General features: G+C 31.5%; 1 protein-coding gene across 1 annotated transcript; it reads left to right on the forward strand.

Moving 5' to 3' along the window:
• The first annotated feature begins 7,835 nt into the window (after positions 1-7,835).
• LOC139502664 (tRNA wybutosine-synthesizing protein 5-like) lies at positions 7,836-20,846 on the forward strand. The gene is made up of 7 exons (XM_071292191.1): positions 7,836-7,980; positions 12,188-12,345; positions 13,283-13,352; positions 16,188-16,370; positions 17,470-17,557; positions 19,311-19,427; positions 20,559-20,846. The coding sequence occupies exons 1-7, from the start codon at positions 7,885-7,887 to the stop codon at positions 20,816-20,818; spliced, it is 972 nt and encodes a 323-aa protein (XP_071148292.1). The 5' UTR covers positions 7,836-7,884; the 3' UTR covers positions 20,819-20,846.
• Positions 20,847-21,117: the final 271 nt, after the last annotated feature.

Below are 21,117 nucleotides of genomic sequence, written 5' to 3' on the forward strand. Positions count from 1 at the left end.
CAACATTATATAAATAACACATAGCTGAGAGCGTGATAGAGCAGATTGTTAACCCGAGAAAACATTGTCAACTGAGGCGAAGCCAAGGTTGACAATGTCTTTTCGAGGGGTAACAATCTGCTCTATCACCCTCTCAGATATGTGTTATTTAATTTATTATACTGAATGTTCTGTTATTACTGTCGATAAAATTTCAAATTCAAAGTTATAAACTATAACGTCTTGTACAGAACAACCATCCGTATTTAATAAAGCGCACACTTGATCAAACGTCTCCGTGAAGGGTAATTGAGTATTTGCCATAGGATAGTGTCGTATTTGATAAAGCTCCAACTTGATCAAGCGTCTTCGTGAAGGGTAATAGAGTATTTGCCATAGGATATAGTCGTATTTAATAAAGCGCACACTTGATCAAGCGTCTCCATGAAGTGTAATTGAGTAAATTAACACCCTCGTATTAGCCAATCAAAAACTTGCCGAAGAGATTACTATTATGATAAAATCATGTTAAAATTATATGATTTGTGATTCGACTCTGGTCAAAATTACTACAAAACTTTTGAGTTACATTACACATATTGATTCCGTAATGGTGGTCCCAATTAAATGCTTTGACTTTCGGCGTCTTATTTTACCCTTTTTGAGCATAATCTATAAAAATATATTAAAACTTCAGTCCGTGGCTCGAGGTAGTAGTCAAGCAGACAATATTCTTTTTTTTCAGGGGTAAACAGGATACACGTTATCGTTATTAGTACCAACTTCAAGGTTATTATATATAAGCAAATTTTTGATTGTATACACGTTTAATTTTGTTTTCGCTTTACATAAGGCGGTATGTCTGATCTTATATTTCTGATTCTACGTATTTTACCTACCAGTATGTCACTATTAGGAAATATGTTTGGAAGATTCCATATACTATGATGTTTTAGAGTCGTTTCGATTCAGTGTCGAATTAATGTCTATTATTTAGCGTTACCAGTGAGAAATAAATCATTTTTCTGATAAAGAAACTAAATTCAAAACCAATATAAATATAGTTCGCATATATATTTCATTTAACCATGTAAGTTTATCGGAATGTGAATGACAACATATTTGTTTCTCCTTCCATGGTACATAATTTGACGTAAGGTTACATTAAGAATCTAGTGTCGTCAGAACTGAAATAGAGCAGGGCAGTTATTAGGTCTAGGGAACAGACGAGGTAAACTGGTCCTCCATTACATCTAAATCAATGTCACCTCGGCTTCAATTGGACCAGTCGTACAAATTCAAGGATTCGATACGAAATTGACCAATTATATTGACAAGAACTTTTGACAACTTGATCTCATCTGTTAAGGTTTATGTACCCTTCTGTAGCCATTTTTGTACGAACTTTTCAAACTTCAATTGTATCAAAACTACAGATATTATGAATAATAGAGATAGGCCATTTTGTACATATTCCAAGGGGAAACTTGATGCAAAGCATTATTTTTTACTGTTCCATTGCATTTAATAGAAAAAGAGGACTTTGTGGCAAATAAATCAAGATTTTTATAGAAAATCCACAGCCTTTATTCTTGTACTCTCATATTTGGCAATTTGATGACTGATAGATATAGGATTATTGCATGCAGTGCTAGCATTGATTTCCTTAAAACAAGTTTATAAATGTAGTTATTGGTTAAGACAAGTATAAATATGGCCAAAATCAAGTACACCTTTAAGGGTGCGCTCGACTTTAGTGACTCAGCACGAGGTGTTTTGGAATTTACAGGTTACTTAGAACTTTTTGTAAAAAAATAAACACTACCACATCATAGAAAAACAAGTGAGTAATTTATGTTTCAAATTTTATAACAAAAATTTCTGTATTTAAAGGCTGTGGATTTTCTATAAAAATCTTGATTTATTTGCCACAAAGTCCTCTTTTTCTATCAAATGCACTGAAACAGTAAAAAATAATGCTTTAAATCAAGTTTCCCCTTTGAACATGTACTAAATGGCCTATCTCTATTATTTATTATATCTTTAGTTTTGATACAATTGAGGTTTGAAAAATTCGTACAAAAATGGCTACAGAAGGGTACATAAACCTTAAAAGATCTGAAATTTAATACTCTGATACCCGGTCAAGATACTCGTGTGTACTCGAGTACTCGGATGAAACGAAACATCTATTCATAAGTTAAGATTTTAGGTGGGATACGGTGTTTTTGTTACCACCTTTTATAAGCATATCAACGAAGACAAACGTACTACAAACATAACTTGATCCTCTGTTATGTGTATCGGTCCTCCTTTTTTGCGTCAATTGAATATTGATAGCCGATGACCGTTTCTACAAATAACCTATCATACTAGCAATTATTGTTTATGTACGTGTTCATGAACCCAATTAGAAACATGCCCGTAAAACCATAAATATTTGCATATAAAAGTCCGACAAAGTAGACCATATATATCATCTGTTCCTATTGAGCTAGTGTTTTCTATATTACGACTGGTCCATTAATTTGCCAACAACCATATTAGACTTAAAATCACCTGTGTTTGTATGTGTTTTTTAGTCTTTAGTCTTATGTCTTTTTTGTTTGCACTATCTTTTGTATGTTTGTGTTTTCCATTTTTTAACCATAGAGTTGTCAGTTTATTTTCGACTAATGCCTTTGAATGTCACTCTCGTATCTTTTGCCTCTCTTTAAACTGTAAACTAAACAATAATTAAGTTTCAAATAAAGAATAATTGGATTAAAATTTAAACATACAAATAACGTTTATATAGAAGTCTTGATTAACAAACAAAGGTAAGTTTATGGCTTGTGATGAGTTAGTTGTCCCTCCATGCTAGTACCAAATAGAAGTCTCAGGATAAACGTATTTACGTTTTTTTAATGAAGTATAAATAGTATTACGAAGGGGATATTTCAACGGAACTTAAGTGAGCGATGATGTGAGGAGAAATGTCTCAAGATTTATAACAAGCAAACGAGTATCCGAGTGATAAAATTGTACTTGAGTAAAAGGCCTTCCGAGCGAGTAACCGAGTACTCTAACCGAGTACTCTAGTATTCGTTGCCATCATTATTAATACTGCTATATTGCAAAATAAATAAGTAGCTGCTAATTAACTCCATATGGTGGCAGTGCAGATAAATGCCCTACAAAGTTAGAGTAGCTACAAAAAATGTATAAGTGAACACAAGAGGGGTCCAGTTTACAGACGTGGCAGGGGTTTTAGGGCCGCAAACTGAGGCGAATTCGCAAATTCAATTGTCGAATCAAAAAGAACCGAAAAGGCATTCTCATGTAAATGCCGATCTGTAATCGAATGAAAGAGGAACCATTTGTTTTCGTCATATTTTATTCGATTGATATATCCTTAGCACATCCATAGTATTTAGGAAGAATACTGATTGATACAGAAAAGTGTGTATTGTTTGATATCTTATATCAGATTAAGCAAACATACCAGATAGTAACAATCGATTTAATTAAGTTAAACAAAAAAGAATTACACCATCAAACACAACAATCTTCATAATAAGTTCAGTTAGTCATGTTGCCTTATAGGTCATGGATGTCAACGATGCCATCTTAAAAATGATTGGCGATCGCTGATACAAAGTTGAATAGTAATACCCAAGTGTACAATATGCACTAAAGATATGTTTTACTTGTTATTGTCTGCTTCTTAAAATTTTGTAAATTTCAGATAATTTCAAACGTTTATATTATCCTTTATATATATATATATATATATATATATATATATATATATATATATATATATATATATATTTTATTTAGAAAACTACCCCTTTACATCGGGGGCACCAGTCATCAGGGTAGAAGTGATGGTGCGTCTATACTATATTATTTACAATTATATACATTTTAGTTAATGGTTTCATTATAGAATGTCTTTGAAACAATAACATACATGGCACATTAATAAGACAAAAATAGAGATTTCTAAAATACATAATCATAATAAAAAAAAAAACAATTTATAGAATGTTAAAATATACATGTAATTAAAATACTCATAGACAAATATGACCATGCAGCATGTATAAAGCATAAAAACTAAGATCAATCAATATATAATAGTACATACGAGTAAGTTAACTCAAAGGTTTATTTTGGTTCAACCATAGTTTGACGTAATCTAAATAATTCTAAGAGATACATTTTTCCATAAACATCATAAAATGAACCAATTTCATCGTTAAAAGCATAACCAATATCGCCAACTAAAAATAATACTTGTGCACGTGGCGACAGTTCCAGAAAACTTACTTTTCTATCATTAAAAGAGGCAAATAAGGTGAAAAATTTATCCTTTTGTATGGTAAAATGTTGTTTCATTCGACATCTTTTTATTTTGATATAGGACAACGAACCCTGTTATTTTAAAACTTTATGCCATGTACTACTATTTTTTTCTATAACAAAGAGCCGTTTTTTTATGAATCATTCAAATTTCTGTAGAAGGCCGGAAAACACAGTTATTTTGTTTTGCATTTCTTTTAGACAAAAAAATCGCATCTGATCTATCCTACAACTGTGTCCTCGCATCAGAACCAGTACAAATGACCGTATGATTGCATATCTAATGCAAAAAAAAAAAAAAAAGAGAGAGAAGAAACTGACCTTAGCTAAAGTTAGTGTATCTTGATCATGTTAAAAATTACAATACTGTAAAACAAATTATTTCGCGAGCGTTTAATTTCGGCACTTTCGCGTTTGAAAAATTGCGCGAATATAAACCATCGCTCCTGCGTAAAATTTGGATCTTGTAATGTTTATTAACAGATAGACACTACCTCAACACAGTGAGGAAATTTATGAGTTATTCCATTTATAATATTATATTTCTTTAAACACAACGTCATTCTTTGACGGGATCATCAGTGCAACATAAGTAAAAAGTATCATCATCATATAAACGTGTACTACGAAATAAAAACACTTATTCATTCAAAGTCATTTGAAAACAATCTCAATGAAAACAATTTATCTAAAACAAAACGTCGAATCGTTTAAGTACAGGGTAATATTGTTTTATTGTAAGAGCTCAAGCGTCATTGAGACGCCATTCACTGTCCAAAAGAACATTTAGTGCAGTACTATTTGTACTGTGTATGTTATTACAGTATAATGCAAAATATGATATGTCGTGGTGATTTAATATTTATAAGTTATATTCTTATAAATTGGTTCTTTTAAATGAAAATTCACATTAAATATCTGCATTCCTGCATCAAATTTTGCTAACTTGATAGAAAATCTGGACCTTTGGTTCTCTGAATTTTACAATCCAAGATGGAGGAAGACACCCATACCACCTTAATTCAGTGACAACTTCAAACATTTTAGAACTATTTACACAAGCAAAGTTTAATCATAGAAATTATTATGTGTCGGAAAAGCAATATATTTCCACTTAGATCAACAAATGTAGACAGCATATGTTTTGTTAATTTCAGGAAAACAACTTCATGGTTGCACTGAAGATTGCATGCGTAAGTTTCTTCCACGATTTAGACATCTTCTAAAGCTACAAAATAAGGAATTCATCAAAAGGGTTATATTTGCCATTGGCCTATCAGTTCTTGGATTTTGTTTTCGATATATGTTTCAATAGAATATAATAAAACTACATGCCCTTTAAGTTGTCCGATATTAAGACGGTGGTTGTTAATGCTTAATATGTAAATTATAAATTATAATCTATATAGCGCATCCGGATCTGTTACATTGAATATGTGTACACTAATTTTTATCAATTTGTTTGTGTATATATAATAATCAATCGCAGCTGAAGTAAAGTTATATTTTTGTTCCCTGTTGATGGACACCAACTGTGACTTTGAGATGAAGACAGCAGTATTATCATGATACACCAAATCCTTTGTTTTACTCTCAATGTAGATTGATAATGCAACTGCGTTATTTGGCAATTATTTAATTGATTGACAGTGTAAACCCTTGTTTGTGATTGTGATAATATATTCCGTAGATCTTTACCGATTACGTACTGTTTATAAAAATTTAGACTCGTAGAACAGTTACATGTATATTACCCACTTTGAATTCGTAAATTATTGTTGTTATTTACGCCTACTATTTCTTTTGAAGCATTTTAAAGAGTTGTATAAACAGTACAACAACAAATTGTCTCGATAAACTCATTATAGATACCATACAGGATTCAAACTTTGTATTTGCGCCACACACGCAAATATACATTTCATTTATACCCACTCTCAACAGGATAGAGATGCACATTTTAAAAGACTTTCGCATTTTTAGACACTGTATATTTTTCCTTGGGTTTCCCCATATATAAAGCTACTATATATTTATGATTGTAATAAAATATTGTACAGTTTTAAGATATTTTGTTTGATTTTAAAGTATTTTTTTCCAGTTATAGCTATCTACTTGTTATCTTTCAGTTACCCCAACAGCTACCATGATTGATGACAGTGGAGATGTTTTTTCCTTTGATATGGCGTATGGCACCTTTTGTTCGTGTTAAAAAAAATGAACAACTGCAAGAAAATGATAAAAGAGAATAAACTCTCAATATGAAACATTTTAGTGGTTGTCGTTTTATACTTTTTTTTTTTATTTTTGAGAATCAAATGTAAGCTTCTTTCGAACTTACCTTGTCTTGTCCGAGTTATTATCCAGGCGGTTATTTTTGAGAATCAACTAACCTTCTCTGTTGAATAGCTTTTCAAAAAAATGTAATACAGCAATATGATGAGAAGCTTGCATACATTAAAACATGGACATATGTGTCCCTCCGTCACAGCCGATGTGGACACATGTGTTCCTCCAGTCAGAAACAACTTTTTTAACATTTTTCAAAGAAAGTTATCATAATATACTTGATGTATTTTTCTGACTAAATAAATACTAGCATTTAGGTATTCATTTCGTCACATCTTGAATGGAAAATCCTAAAGTCTGTGACCAAACAATACCGTACAATTAAGATTTAGAAATTTTTCGAGTTAACTTTTGACCTGTTTTATAAATAATGGGACGTTTTGTATTTCCTTGTATGAGTTAATGGTCAGTATGTTGGTTAAATCGGCCTGTTATACATCTTCTTTTTTATATATTGCAGACTATGACCAAGGATTTGTAAAGTATTACCGTACACATGGCCTTGGCTCTTCAATTGTCTGCATTGTCATTGAAGTTTTTGAAGATCCTTAAACTGTTAATATATTTTGAGATATTTAAGTCTTCCTTTCAAGCTGATTCAATGATTTAATAGACGAAGCTGATGTGTAGTTGTAACTAACAGACATACGCTATTGATACTAGTACATCTTCGGTGGACTATTGATATTGACTGAACGTAATTTAATCAATTAGGGAGCTACCATTTGATGTTTAGAGGGGGTGGTGGCTAGGATGAAATTTGAAAAAAAAGGCCGCTGATGACAGGAGTTTTGAGTAAAAAAGGCAGGATGGGCACTGACTTGGCATGTAGGTCAGGATAAACTAAGAAAAAAAATGCAGGACCGAAAAGAGTGAAAAATAAAAAGGCAGGACAGGGATTATAACTAAACAAAATGCAGGACAACATCCCCCCCTAAAAATCAAATGGTAGCTCCCTTAGTTAGTAAATCGATAAATGATGTAAATAGAACAACATTTTAAACACTTGTTTTTAAAATTCACACTCTGTATATAAATTTAAATTTAAGCACACCACCACACTGTAAATATCTTATTAAGCATTAAACCTATATCCCAAGCTGGAGTGCTCCAATATATAACGGAGGAAAATACCTGTACAGAAACAGAAATAATGCGTTACATAAAACTGGTTGCATTCCCCTTTCCATTCACTTCCCAAAACAGAAAATGACTTCGTCGACAAGTTCCTGTCAAAAGAAAATACAAGTCTCTGTCTTAACTAATGTAACACAAAATCAATTTGTCAACGAGATTTATACTAAGGTAATGGTATCTCTCATCAATTCACTTTTTCAAATGGCTAATCATATAATATTATTTACTGGCCAAGGCCTACGATCCAGTCCTTCGGTCCAGGCTTCCCCTTTGACTCTGCCCTGTCGGAGCCGAGAGGTGACTGACTAGTAAACTTTGGCCAGCTGATATGGTTATCCTTGATGTCTCAGGGGCGGATCCAGCCATTTTAAAAAGGGGGTTCCTAACCCAGGACAAAAAGGGGGGGGGGGGTTCCAATACACCTTATCGCTATTTAGTCCATTCCGGGAAAAACAGTCATTTATACAACTTCCTGTTTGGGTCACCGGCCGAAAAATGGAGGTCATCAGTAGTGAGCTGAGGGAGAAAAACTTTAGAAAGTGATCATCAAGAAACTTTGATATACATGATATAGTATCATCCAATTTTTTCGAAATTAAAATTGAAGTAAAAAAATATTTTGTTTGAAGTATTTACGGTAGTTTAAACAGGTCTCATTAAAAAGTATCATGCATGATGAATTGTTTAAACAGTGTCCCAGATAGCTTCAACTGGATGAAAAAGTTGTGTAATTTTAAAACTTATCCGGAATGGAATAAATAGCGATTAGGTGTATTACATGTCCCCATTCAATTGCATGGATCGTCCAAAAAAAAGGGGAGGTTCCAACCCCCAGAACCCCCCCTCTGGATCCGCGCCTGTGTCTGGTAAATACCTTTTTGCTGAGGAACATAACTGGTCATAGTTCCAAATAGTAAGACCAACCAGTTCAAAAACTCTATTTTGTGTGCACTGCAGTTGACAATGGTTGGTAGTTAGCATCACTACAAGCTGCAAACTCATATACACAAAATGTAGCACATAATCACAGGCCATATCATGAACTTACAATGCAGATCACCATCAAATTCTATGTACCCATTACAACATGGCTTTGGCTCTAAATGATCTTGTGAAACCCTACTTATTGTATTTGTAGGGAACAGCATTAACACCATGAATGCAGGTAAACAAACAAACAGACATACTTATTAAGAATTTCTCTAAAGCATTTGATAAGGTCAGTCACAGTCTCCTCATTTATAAACTTGAAAACTAGGAATCATATGAAATGTCAATAGGATGATAGATGGATGAGTTCTGTCACATCAGAAACAGATGTCAGACCACCTATTAAAATCTCTATCTGTTCAACCATATTTAGCGATTTTCACAGCTTTCTAAATATCTGCCTTTGAAAAAAGGCTTCAAAAAAAGCATGCATTTTTGTTAAGGCCACACCAATTTGATTAATAGTTCTTTGGATTTTCCCGCTCCTGTTTTGGAGAAATGGGACTTTTCGATAAAAAAAATAGTTACCGCTTCCGCAAATTTTTGGGCCGCATGCCGCTCCAAAATTAGTTTATCCTTGACATTTTTTTTCTCGGAGACGTTTTTCTTGTGCATATATTGCTCCAATCAATTCAAACACATGTGTGATAAATCAATTTCAAAATTTTAAAAGGTAAAAAATCGGGATGCTAACATGAAGTTGTGTCAGATCATTGCATAGGACAAGAGGTTATTTGAAATGGATTTCGTTTTACCTATGAAGACTTGTTCTCAAGAAGGCAAAATAAAAAATCTTTCGTTCGACGACAATGATCACAACAGTACTCGTTAGAACCATTGTCATTCCAGATCATTGTTTCAACAGACATAGTCCGAGATTAATCTGACGTACAACGGCTGTTTTACCAGACACTTTATGGTGTTGTTGTCCAACGGCCCAAGCTTGTCAGGCAAAATAGACGTTGGATGTCAAATTAATCTCGGACTACAACAGGCATAGATAGAGCTATCTGTCTTGGATGACATAAATATTAAATTCACATAATTTAAAAAAAAAAATGACATCTTAATCTTATTTTCAAATTGATGAAAAGCCATATCACCTTGTTCATGTTGTTAGTCTATTGACATGCACTCAGAACTCTTTTGTAATGAACAATTTAGAGTTCCAATATTCGAGACCAAAGTGGTGGTGGCCTGCAAATAATAGTAACACATGTATTATTGGTGCAATCACTTCCTGTTTGAGATACATTTAGGTTTCAGGGGCAAAAGGAAAATGTATTTTGCCAAATCAGAATAATCCATGTGAATGTGGTTTAAGGACATAATGTATTTTAAGGGATTGTTTCAATACACTGAGATCAACATGCATATCAATATAACTATTTTACTCAAGATGTTGTTGAAATATTCACCTCACTCTTTATGTTGATCCTTTATGGATAAATAGTTCCAACTAGATGCCAAGCAGTTAATAAACAATCACTTCTATATATGAAAACAACTGTATCAAAGATATTTAATATTTTAATTGTATTCCATACAATATATTTACCTAACTTACACAATTCCTCTTTATCCGCTTTGCCTCCTTATTATATACACATGTGTGAATTTAAATAAAAATTCACACAGTTAAAGCTTATTTCACGAAAATAATCAAAATTATATTAAACCAAAGCTAACCAGAAAGTTGGGTATGGTATGGACTGTACTACAGGCACAAGTACATCAACTTATATGCATAGGAGCATGTTTCTCCTCCTTTTTCTTTGAAGTTACCCTGTTTTAACATGTCCACAAATTTCTAAATTGCAAAATAAAAAAAAATAATTATACCGCTCGCTCCACTTGTAGAGCACCTGCCTCCACAAAACTCATTTTCAAGAATTTTTTACAATCAAAAAAATTTCGCTCGCTCGCCCCATATTTTTTGGAGCTTATGTCATGTATGTCCAAAGAACTATAAATCAAATTGGTGTGGCCTAAAGTACTTTTTTTCTGTTTTCTAATAGGAGAAAAAAAGGTAAATTCGAAATAAAAAAAGAACTAAATTTCAGAAATTGCTTAAATTTTACAATAGTTTAGTTTAAGTTCAGTTCATTTGAAAAAAAATAATAAAAAATATATGTCACCGATGGAGTTAAAAAAGTTATTTCAATTTTTATGCCAAAAAATGGCATTTTTTCACCAAAGGGAGATAATTTGGACCTTTTTCAATGATATTAAAATTTAAAAAGTCATCTGGGGCCAAAACAAATTGATTTTTTTGGTTGATTTTTGTACATGTACAGTATCATCAAGTAACAATTAACATGACTTACAGTGTAAAAAATAAAATTTGTAATGAAAACAACAAATTAATGTTTCTATTTTTGCTAAATTTTTTTTAACCCTCAAGCCTCCTTTAAGTCCTTTAGTTTAACTTCATAGAAACCAGTATATCTTGAATTGTACAAGTATCACCTTTTTTAGGCTTTCTACATTTCAATTTTTAACATACATGTACCTTTAAAATCTTAAAAGAAAGAAGAGGTCTTCTGAATAGAGGTACCACTAATAACCCTGTTTTTTTTGAAATCTTAAAGTGTTAAATTGGTATATTATGGAGCGCAATAATCGTCAATGTTGGATGCAAACTCATAGACAAGTAAATTTTGATCCAAAATGGTCTTAATTTATTTCTCTTTCACCAAAGGTTAATTTCTGCAAATTTGTGGGTAAGTTTGACATGTTTGAGAAAACAATGCATATGACATCAAATGCACTATTTTTTGTCCGAGTAGGCCTTCTTTCACATATGTTCCAAATTGGAGGGCATACAATGTAATGAGGGGTCTGACACCTACAAGCAGTAGTAGTTGATGGAGAAAGCTCGTCACTTATCACATATAATATTAACCAACAAAGATTGAAACTACAAAAATATCTAAATAAAAAGGTACATTTGTACACAGGAAACCAAATGGAATATATGCCACCCAGATATATAAGTGCAATGTACTTTCCTTCAGTGGAAAAAACAGTACCATTGCAACATCTTGTATGTACATGGTACTTGGTGTTATCCTGAACAACAACATTTAGTAAAAAGTAATGCATGAACATAATAAATCACAACATAGATTTTATATATTTAGGACAAAAGGATCGTGTGAGTACCAAATAATATTTGTACTACAAGAATTCACACCAAGTAATGACTTCTAAGAACATGGACATTCAATGACCTAAAAATTGTGAATTAAGCTTAAGCCTTAATCAAAAGACTTCCTAAGAAAATTAATCATCTTAATATAATTAACATACAGATTAAGAAAAGTCAACTCTGTTTTAAATATAAATATGATATCTATTTATATGCTTTGTATATAATTTGCAGAGGCTGCCAGTAATTATACGGGGACAAGACATTGGACCATGTATTGATTGTTGGAAGTCCATGGAATATCTAGGGAAGAAGGGAGGAAGTAAAGAAGTCAAAATACATGTATCCCCAACTCCACAGATGGATTTCATCAATAAAAACTTTTTGTACAGGTAAATATATAATACTCAAAATTAGATATATAGATTAATGAGATAGTTGTATTGTATGTAAAGTTAAAACAAGTTTTATGTAGTCTGAGCTTAAAATAGAATACAGTGATCTCCATTATAATATATTGCAAAATTAACAGATATTCAATTTAAGGTGGTACCCAACACTTTCACAAAAATAAATTCGGCTCGTTTAATTTTCATAAAATTTGGTCGAAGTATTTACTTTGACCCTTTAACAAAAATTTTGAACCAACCGTTTTGTCATAAAAATTACACTGGTTATATAGCAGTTTGACAAACACCAATTTTGATCATTGAGAAGCTTAATATTCCTTTTACAACACAACGTAATTAAAAGGTTTAGATGACTTTACAGAGTTATCTCCCTGTAGTGTTAGGTACCACCTTAAGACATAAATTTATTGTAAGAATAATATTTATTGAAAACTCAGCAAAACAATTCTTTCATCTTTGGAATTTTTTATAATGACCAGTGTGACATTATCAATATGATTCCAGCATCTTATGTAAACATACACATGTAAGACAATTGTGGGCATTATGTCATTTAAAAAAAACAAAGAAGACAAAGATGACAAATGATGAGTGTTGTTTATTATGGATGAAAAAAACTACTCAATGGTACCCCCCCCCCCCCCCCCAAAAAAAAAAAAAAAATATGTGTTCTTTAGAATAATTAAAAATTTACCTTTTTTACCATTAAATCTGGAATAATACAAAAGATGTTACCTGAGTAATGTTATGAAATGTATAATCCATATTTTGTTTACATAAAATAGATGAAAATATCCTTTTACAGACATAATGGCAAGTTTCCCTTAAGTAAAATCTGAAAATGTAAAATCCTCTAAAGTAATTGAAAGCCAAAAGTAATTCAGGGTCTTGTGAAAGAGTTATTTGTTATGTATTTCAGATCTTTGCCATTCAATGAATTGGTAAAGAGGGCTGGAGCAGATAAACAAACAGAATACTTTATATCAGAAGTAAGGTATTTATGCATACAAGGAGATGTATTATACTTTCTCTTGTATTGAAGCTACATTGTTATTAACCTGAATAATTCAGACTTATACTCCACTGATCTACAAGTACTTTTTAGCTCACCTAGCCTAAAAGGCCAAGTGAGCTTTTCTCATCACTTGGCGTCGGGCGTCCGCCGTCGTCTTTAACTTTTACAAAAATCTTCTCCTCTGAAACTACTGGGCCAAATTAAACCAAACTTGGCCACAATCATCATTTGGGTATCTAGTTTAAAAAATGTGTCCGGTGACCCGGCCAACTATCCAAAATGGCCGCCATGGCTAAAAATAGAACATAGGGGTAAAATGCAGTTTTTGGCTTATAACTCAAAAACCAAAGCATTTAGAGCAAATCTGACAAGGTAGAATTGTTAAACAGGTGAAGATCTATCTGCCCTGAAATTTTCAGATGAATCAGATAACCCGTTGTTGGGTTGCTGCCCCTGAATTAGTAATTTTAAGGAAATTTTGCTGTTTTTGGTTATTATCTTGAATATTATTATAGATAGAGATAAACAGTAAACAGCAATAATGTTCAGCAAAGTAAGATTTACAAATAAGTCAACATGACTGAAATGGTCAGTTGACCCCTTTAGGAGTTATTGCCCTTTATAGTCAATTTTTAACCATTTTTCGTAAATCTTAGTAATATTTTACAAAAATCTTCTCCTCTGAAACTACTGGGCCAAATTAATCCAAACTTGGCCACAATCATCTTTTGGGTTAGTAGTTTGAAAAATGTGTCCGGTGACCTGACCATCAAACCAAGATGGCAGCCATGGCTAAAAATAGAACATGGGGTAAAATGCAGTTTTTGGCTTATAACTCAAAACCCAAAGCATTTAGAGCAAAACTGACAAGGGTAAAATTGTTTATCAGGTCAACATTTATCTGCTCTGAAATTTTTAGATGAATCGGACAACCCATTGTTGGGTTGCTGACCCTGAATTGTTAGTTTTATGGAAATTTTGCTGTTTTTGGTCATTATCTTGAATATTATTATTGATAGAGATAAACTGTAAACAACAATAATGTTCAGCAAAGTAAGATTTACAAATAAGTCAACATGACCGAAATGGTCAATTGACCCCCTTAGGAGTTATTGTTCTTTATAGTCAATTTTTAACAATTTTCATAAAATTTGTAAATTTTTACTAACATTTTCCACTGAAACTAATGGGCCAAGTTCATTATAGATAGAGATCATTTTAAGCAGCAAGAATGTTCAGTAAAGTAAGATGTACAAACACATCACCAAAACACAATTTTGTCATGAATCCATCTGCTTCCTTTAATATTCACATAGACCAAGGTGAGCGACACAGGCTCTTTAGAGCCTCTAGTTTAATGCTTGAATGCATAGACAATGAAAAATCTTCTATTTTAAAATGATTCAGAATTTGTTTGTGATTTACCTATTTAGATAAAATTGAGTTGATTGCTGATTGGTTACCTCTTCTACTGAACAACAATCAAAATAGAGGATTCATGAAGAGTTTTAATCATGTTAGTAATTCATGACACTTTTTGGTGCATCATATAGTTTTTATACGCCCGTCAAAATTTTGACGGGACGTATTATGGTATACAAATGTCCGGTGTCCGTCCGTCCGTCCGTCCGTCTGTCTGTCTGTCCATCCATCTGTCTGTCCGGCGTAAACATGTCGCACCGTAACTTGAGAACGACTTATCCAAATTTCATGAAACTTAACAAAGTTGTTTCTTATGATGGTCAAATGATCTGTATACTTTTTAGTGAAAATAAGATTAAAACTTTTTGATTTACGGCACTTTGTAGCTAAAACAGGGGTGTGTTTTTTTCACATGTCGCACTGTATCTCAAAAACGATTCTTGATTATGGCTTAAAACTTTAAACACTTCTTAGTTATATTAATCTTAATATCTGTATTCTTTTTGGTGAAGATTCAAAATTTTTTTTTTGAGTTATTGAGTATTTTGTAAAAAAGGGGGAGGGTTTTTTTACATGTTGCACCATATCTCATAAACGATTTATGATTATTGCTTAAAACTTTACACATGTCTTTGTTTAATTAATCTAAAGATCTGTATACTTTTTGGTGATGATTAAAAATTTCATTTTTGAGTTCTTGAGTATTTTGTAAAAAAGGGGGAGGTTTTTTTTTACATGTTGTGCCGTATCTCAAAAACAATTTATGATTATTGCTTTAAACTTTACACACTTCTTTGTTATATTAATCTAAAGATCTGTATACTTTTTGTTGATGATTCAAAACTTTATTTTTGAGTTATTGAGTATTTGGTTAAACAGGGGAGGTTTTTTTTTACATGTCGCGCCGTATCTCAAAAATAATTTATGATTATTGCTTAAAACTTTACACACTTCTTTGTTATATTAATCTAAAGATCTGTATACTTTTTGGTTTTGATTCAAAATTTTATTTTAATGATATTTAGTTTTTTGAAGAAAAAAAACAGGGTAAGGGGTTTCACATGTCCCGCCGTGTCTCAAAAACAATATATGGTTATTGCTTAAAACTTTCTCAGAAACTATTTTTGATTATTGCATAAAACTTCCACACAAGACGTCGGGCGTATCATGCGCTCATGGCGCAGCTGTTTATTCCAACATGTTTCAAATAAACTCATTAGTAAAATGATATTTTGGAAATTAATATAACAATTGATGTTAGAACAATTTCCTTTATTGTATTTTTTGTGTATTCTTCACAAACTCATCTAAACTGTTTTGATATCATGTTAAAATTGCAACTCTTACACACAATATATGATAGGACATATGTATATATTTATTTCAGACAGAGAAGTATTATCTGAGAGCTGTTGGAGATAATCCAAGGACAGATATAGCAGATATAAATAAACAATTTCCAGAATTAGCAGAAGACATCAGTATTCCACCATTCTTCAGTCCAGATCGCTTTTTCTCAAGTGTTTTTAGAATATCATCAAATGGTATACAGTTGTGGACTCATTATGATGTAAATACTCACATAATTGGTATTCTCCTTAAAATATACTGTGGATTAATTATTTATTTTCATGGGTACCAATTTTCGTGGATTGAGTGAAACTAATATTATCATGGATATTTGATTTCTTGTTTTTGGCAATGTCTGTTTACAAAGCAATTGAAATTTTTTATTTTTTGAACATTTATATTCTTGGTTCAGCTGTTCCAATGAAAACCACGAAAATAAGTATCCAACTGGTACAAAAAATGTAGTAATGGATTCACGGTACCGTTTTGTTAATATATATATGTAACACTCACAAAAGTGTTTTTACGTTTACATGACTCAAACTAAAATAACATTAACAGGTTCCAAAATGTTTAGTTTTTGACATCAATACATATTTAGTCTATATTTTCTGAATTGATTAATTTTACAAATTGTGTCCCATAACAAAATCAGAGAAGTTTCCAAATTTATCAAGAACTTCTAAGAAATAAGATCAAATGTTTTTTGTTGTTCATTTTTAGGGATAAAATTGAGAATAATCAGTTGTTTTTGTGTATTTGGTGGATTCAGTCCATTTTCACCTGTGTCTTACATTTGTATGAATATCTAGCATTCAAAATCCATTGAAAATATTACTTAAGAAAATGAACAACAAAATGTAGAATAATTTATCTATATATAGAAAGAAATATTTAAAGAGTACAGAATTATGCCTTTATGGGTTGTGTAGATGAGTATTAATTTTATATCACTGAAGTTGCTTAACCTTCTCTAAACATTAGTTTCAAATAACTTTCATTTGGATAATTTCAAATACTGTTGAATTCATTTGTTAACATGAGTTATACTCTTGTCTGTAATCCCTTCAAAATTTGTATACACAAACAGTGACGAATAAGTTGAGCATTTATTAGCTTCTGTTATTGTTTACTTATTATGTAAAATGTATAGAAATCAGTCATTTTTTTTTTATATAACTTCAAATTTGAGAGAAGGAAGCCATACTAGTAAGTTACTCAAAAGCTCAGCTAGCCTCTGTTTTAATAATGACTTAAAAGCTGTAACTCTGTTTGGAATGATGTGTATAAAGATGAGTGTATTCTGTTATATTTTACAGGTTATGGATAATATTTTAATTCAAGTGACAGGATCAAAAAGAGTTGTGCTATTCAGTCCACAAGATGCTAATTATATGTACTTAAATGGTGAGCTGAATTATGTCTAACACAAATATTTATGTTTATTGTTCTGTCTTAGTATTTATCAATAGAAAACTATTATTGGTCAGATTGATATTTGTTTTCAAAGCGACTTTCCCATTTGTCATCGCAATACAGTTTTATAAAATGCAGAATTGCTTCATAAAACCAATAACCATGTACCCATATTATTTTACACCTTTTCCTCTTTCTTTAAGGTTTCTCATAAGTAAACACATTCACAGGGTTTCCGCTGGCGGTCGCCATTTTCGCAATTTGCGAAAAAATTATAATTGTGGCGATAAAAATTCGTCATTTGCGAAAGAATTTGGCGAAAGAAATATATGTAACGATTTATTTTCCTCCATCTTTTTTATTTACTTTTTTTCGAGTTTCTCCATGTTCTCGGACTTTACCCGATCAGACAATACTCGGAATTCATCTTGACCTCATTAAGATTTGGACAGAAAATCAATAATCAGCTGATTGCATTTTATAGCTATCGACAACAAAGGACTAATTAATAAAGGTGTTGATTGAATTGTTTGACAAAATGATATGGTTAAATGGCTTCCGCTAAATGTCACATATATGATATAGAATTTATGTCCCACTTTACGACGCATGTGTTTGAAGCAAACTTTTGACGTCTCCTCTCCTTTTAAAGATAGTTTAGAAAAGAAAGCTGTTGTTGTGACGAAAATTGTTCAAAAGAAAGAAAAATATCCGATTTAAAACTTTAATTATCCTTTGACTTTAATATAGGCAATTGATTAGAGAGACTACTTTAAAGTCGTTTGAGTGACACACGTTTCAAGCATAGTTTTAGCCTCAACTTTTTCATTTACGATGGTCAGGAAAAGAAAACTATCTTTATGAAGAAATCTATCCAGAAGGTTGTGAACAACCCCTCGAATGAGAATAACCCTTCAATGTAATGACTGCACATGCAATGAGGGATCGATTTCATGTGATAAAAGCTTTTGTTTTGTTGTAAAAACCACTTCTTAGTACAAAAGGGCACATCTGTATTTTTCTTTTAAAGAAACTTTCCCTACGAACTTTACTGGTATTATATGATCAAAACATGTCCATTAATTTTGTTATATTCCAGGACTTATATCTTCTTTATTGTTAAAAGTATAGTGGCCCCCTCATTAAGAACAGTTGTTTAAGATACATTGAATATTTTTCCCTTTCAAGTTTAAACAAATCTGTTGTTTTTAAGTAAATGTTAAGTGTTTATTCATTAACATGATGTAGACTCTAAAATAAGTTTGAAGGAATAATCATAGACACAATGGGGCAAAATCATCTTATTTAAGGGAGGGGGAGGGATAGAAAAAAGGTAACTTTTAAACGATAAATATATTTATGTTACTTGGCGAAAAAAATAATAAAGTGGCGAAAAATATATTGTTTTGGCGAAAGAGGTGGCGAAAAAAATAATTGACCCAGGGGAAACCCTGCACATTCATATACTTGAATGTAAAAGGAGAGGTTCAAGATTAAATAAAAAATAGTTATTTTTACTCGTGGTAGGCTAATGACATTTGATATGCAGTTGTAATAGCATTCCCATATCTCATTACAATGGAAATGTACCTTCAGTCATTGTTCATTGATTTTATAAAGAATTGCATAACTTTCTTATTAAAGTATTGTTGTTTTAAAATTTCAACATGCACTTTGAAAATAGGAAATAGACAAGACATACCTCTGTGAGAACAGTTTATTATTTTTGTTTTGTATTTTGCAGGAGACAAGTCAGAGGTGTTAGATATTGATAACCCTGACTTAGAGAAATATCCAAACTTTATCAATGCTACTAGTTATGAAGGAGTTTTACAAGCTGGGGATATTTTATTCATTCCAGGTAAGAATGTAGATTAAAATGAATAAAGATGTCTGTAATTTAACTGCCTACTTATACAGAACTTATTATTCAATTTTGTAAAAATGAAATTAAATATTTCTGGGGTGTAAAAAGCTTTTTGGATGTTTTATATAAATTTTGTGCTATTAATGATCATTTCAATCACTCTACAACTTGTAGCTTTTCAACTCTCTTCACTTTACTTTCACTCAATTTTATTAAAGACGAGGTTAGTTATTTAATCAAATGGTCAAGGGATGTAATCATTAAAGGGGCACTAGCTATGAGATATATAAAAAATATATTTTATTTTTGCTCAATCATTAATAAGATGCAAATAGTGAAATAATAATTCGCTTTTAGTGCTCAGTATGGTTCAATTATGTCAAAATAAGCTATAAAACATTGATTATGAATTATTCACTTGCAAGTAAATAATTTGACCTCGTTGAATCCATATTCATGTGAACTTCAATTTAACCCCTCAGTTTGAGATGTATAACACATGAATTGTATGTGTAAAGTTATTTAAAGGAAAAGAATGTCAACATTGAAAGTGAAACAAAGGTAAACCATTTGATTGACTGATTCGATACACAAAAAATAATTCTTATACAGGTTTAAACGATGATAAAAATTTATTTTTCATCTATAATATGAAATTGAATAGACCTAGAATAATCCAACAGCACGAGTTTGCTTAATCTATTTATATCTATATTTATGTTTACATCGCTTATATGGTCATCAGATGACTTTAGAGGTAAACTCAATAATTAATTAGATGGCGTGAACATGAATTTGACAGCTAGTGCCCCTTTAACAATATTAATTTGTCAAATCATATGTCAGGTACATTGACTTATGACTATTTATTGTGGACACAATGGTTAGACAAAATTTACTATCAAGAAACTTATAATAAGTTTTAAGTTGCTTCTAAGTCTGTCTGTAAAAACAAAATATGGAACTGTTGTTCACTCTAAACAATATCTTACAAATCATAGATGAATAAAAGCTAAAAATATACTGGTTACCTAGAATTGGATCCCATGCCGATACCTATTGTACCAGCTTTGACAACAGGAAAGTACTTGTTAGTATGATTTTAGTTTATTTGTTATCTTTCAGCACTATGGTTCCACAATGTGATAGCCTTAGAATTTGGTATAGCAGTTAATGTGTTCTGGAAACATTTAGATGACAATTTGTATGATAACAAAGATACCTATGGTAACAAAGATTTAATGCCTGCTAGTAGAGCCATGCAGATCATGGATAGAGCTATGAAAGCACTAGAGGAACTACCAGACAGTTATAAAGATTTCTATGCTAGGAGGCTTATTACAAGGATAGAAAGGAAATGTTTACAAAAGTCATTTCCACCATAACTATTTAATTAAAATGTTTTACACATAACTGACTTTGTTTTGACTGATTGTTATGGAGATAATAAACATTCCTTTATCCAAATCAATGTCTGTTTAACCAAAATTTTCAATTGCATGCTTTGTTTTTAGTGCAAAACTTTTGTACAGTAGTTCTTAGATTGACAAAACTTTTCAGAATCATTATATTGACCTTGACCTTTAAATTCTGAATTTACAGTATGAAATCATCAGACTTTGTTCCTGTGTCAGCATATTTCTTTCAGATTGGACTGTTATTAGCCATGTGCCTATTTTTAAAC

The sequence above is a fragment of the Mytilus edulis genome, chromosome 14, assembly GCF_963676685.1.
Source record: "Mytilus edulis chromosome 14, xbMytEdul2.2, whole genome shotgun sequence".
NCBI lineage: Eukaryota > Metazoa > Mollusca > Bivalvia > Mytilida > Mytilidae > Mytilus > Mytilus edulis.

Excerpts from the sequence above, each read along its gene's own strand:
- LOC139502664 (XM_071292191.1), top strand. The coding sequence starts at position 7,885 with ATGACTTCGTCGACAAGTTCCTGTCAAAAGAAAATACAAGTCTCTGTC. Across the intron at positions 7,981-12,187 it reads TCAACGAGATTTATACTAAG|AGGCTGCCAGTAATTATACG; the intron begins GTAATGGTATCT and ends TATAATTTGCAG. Across the intron at positions 19,428-20,558 it reads GGATATTTTATTCATTCCAG|CACTATGGTTCCACAATGTG; the intron begins GTAAGAATGTAG and ends GTTATCTTTCAG.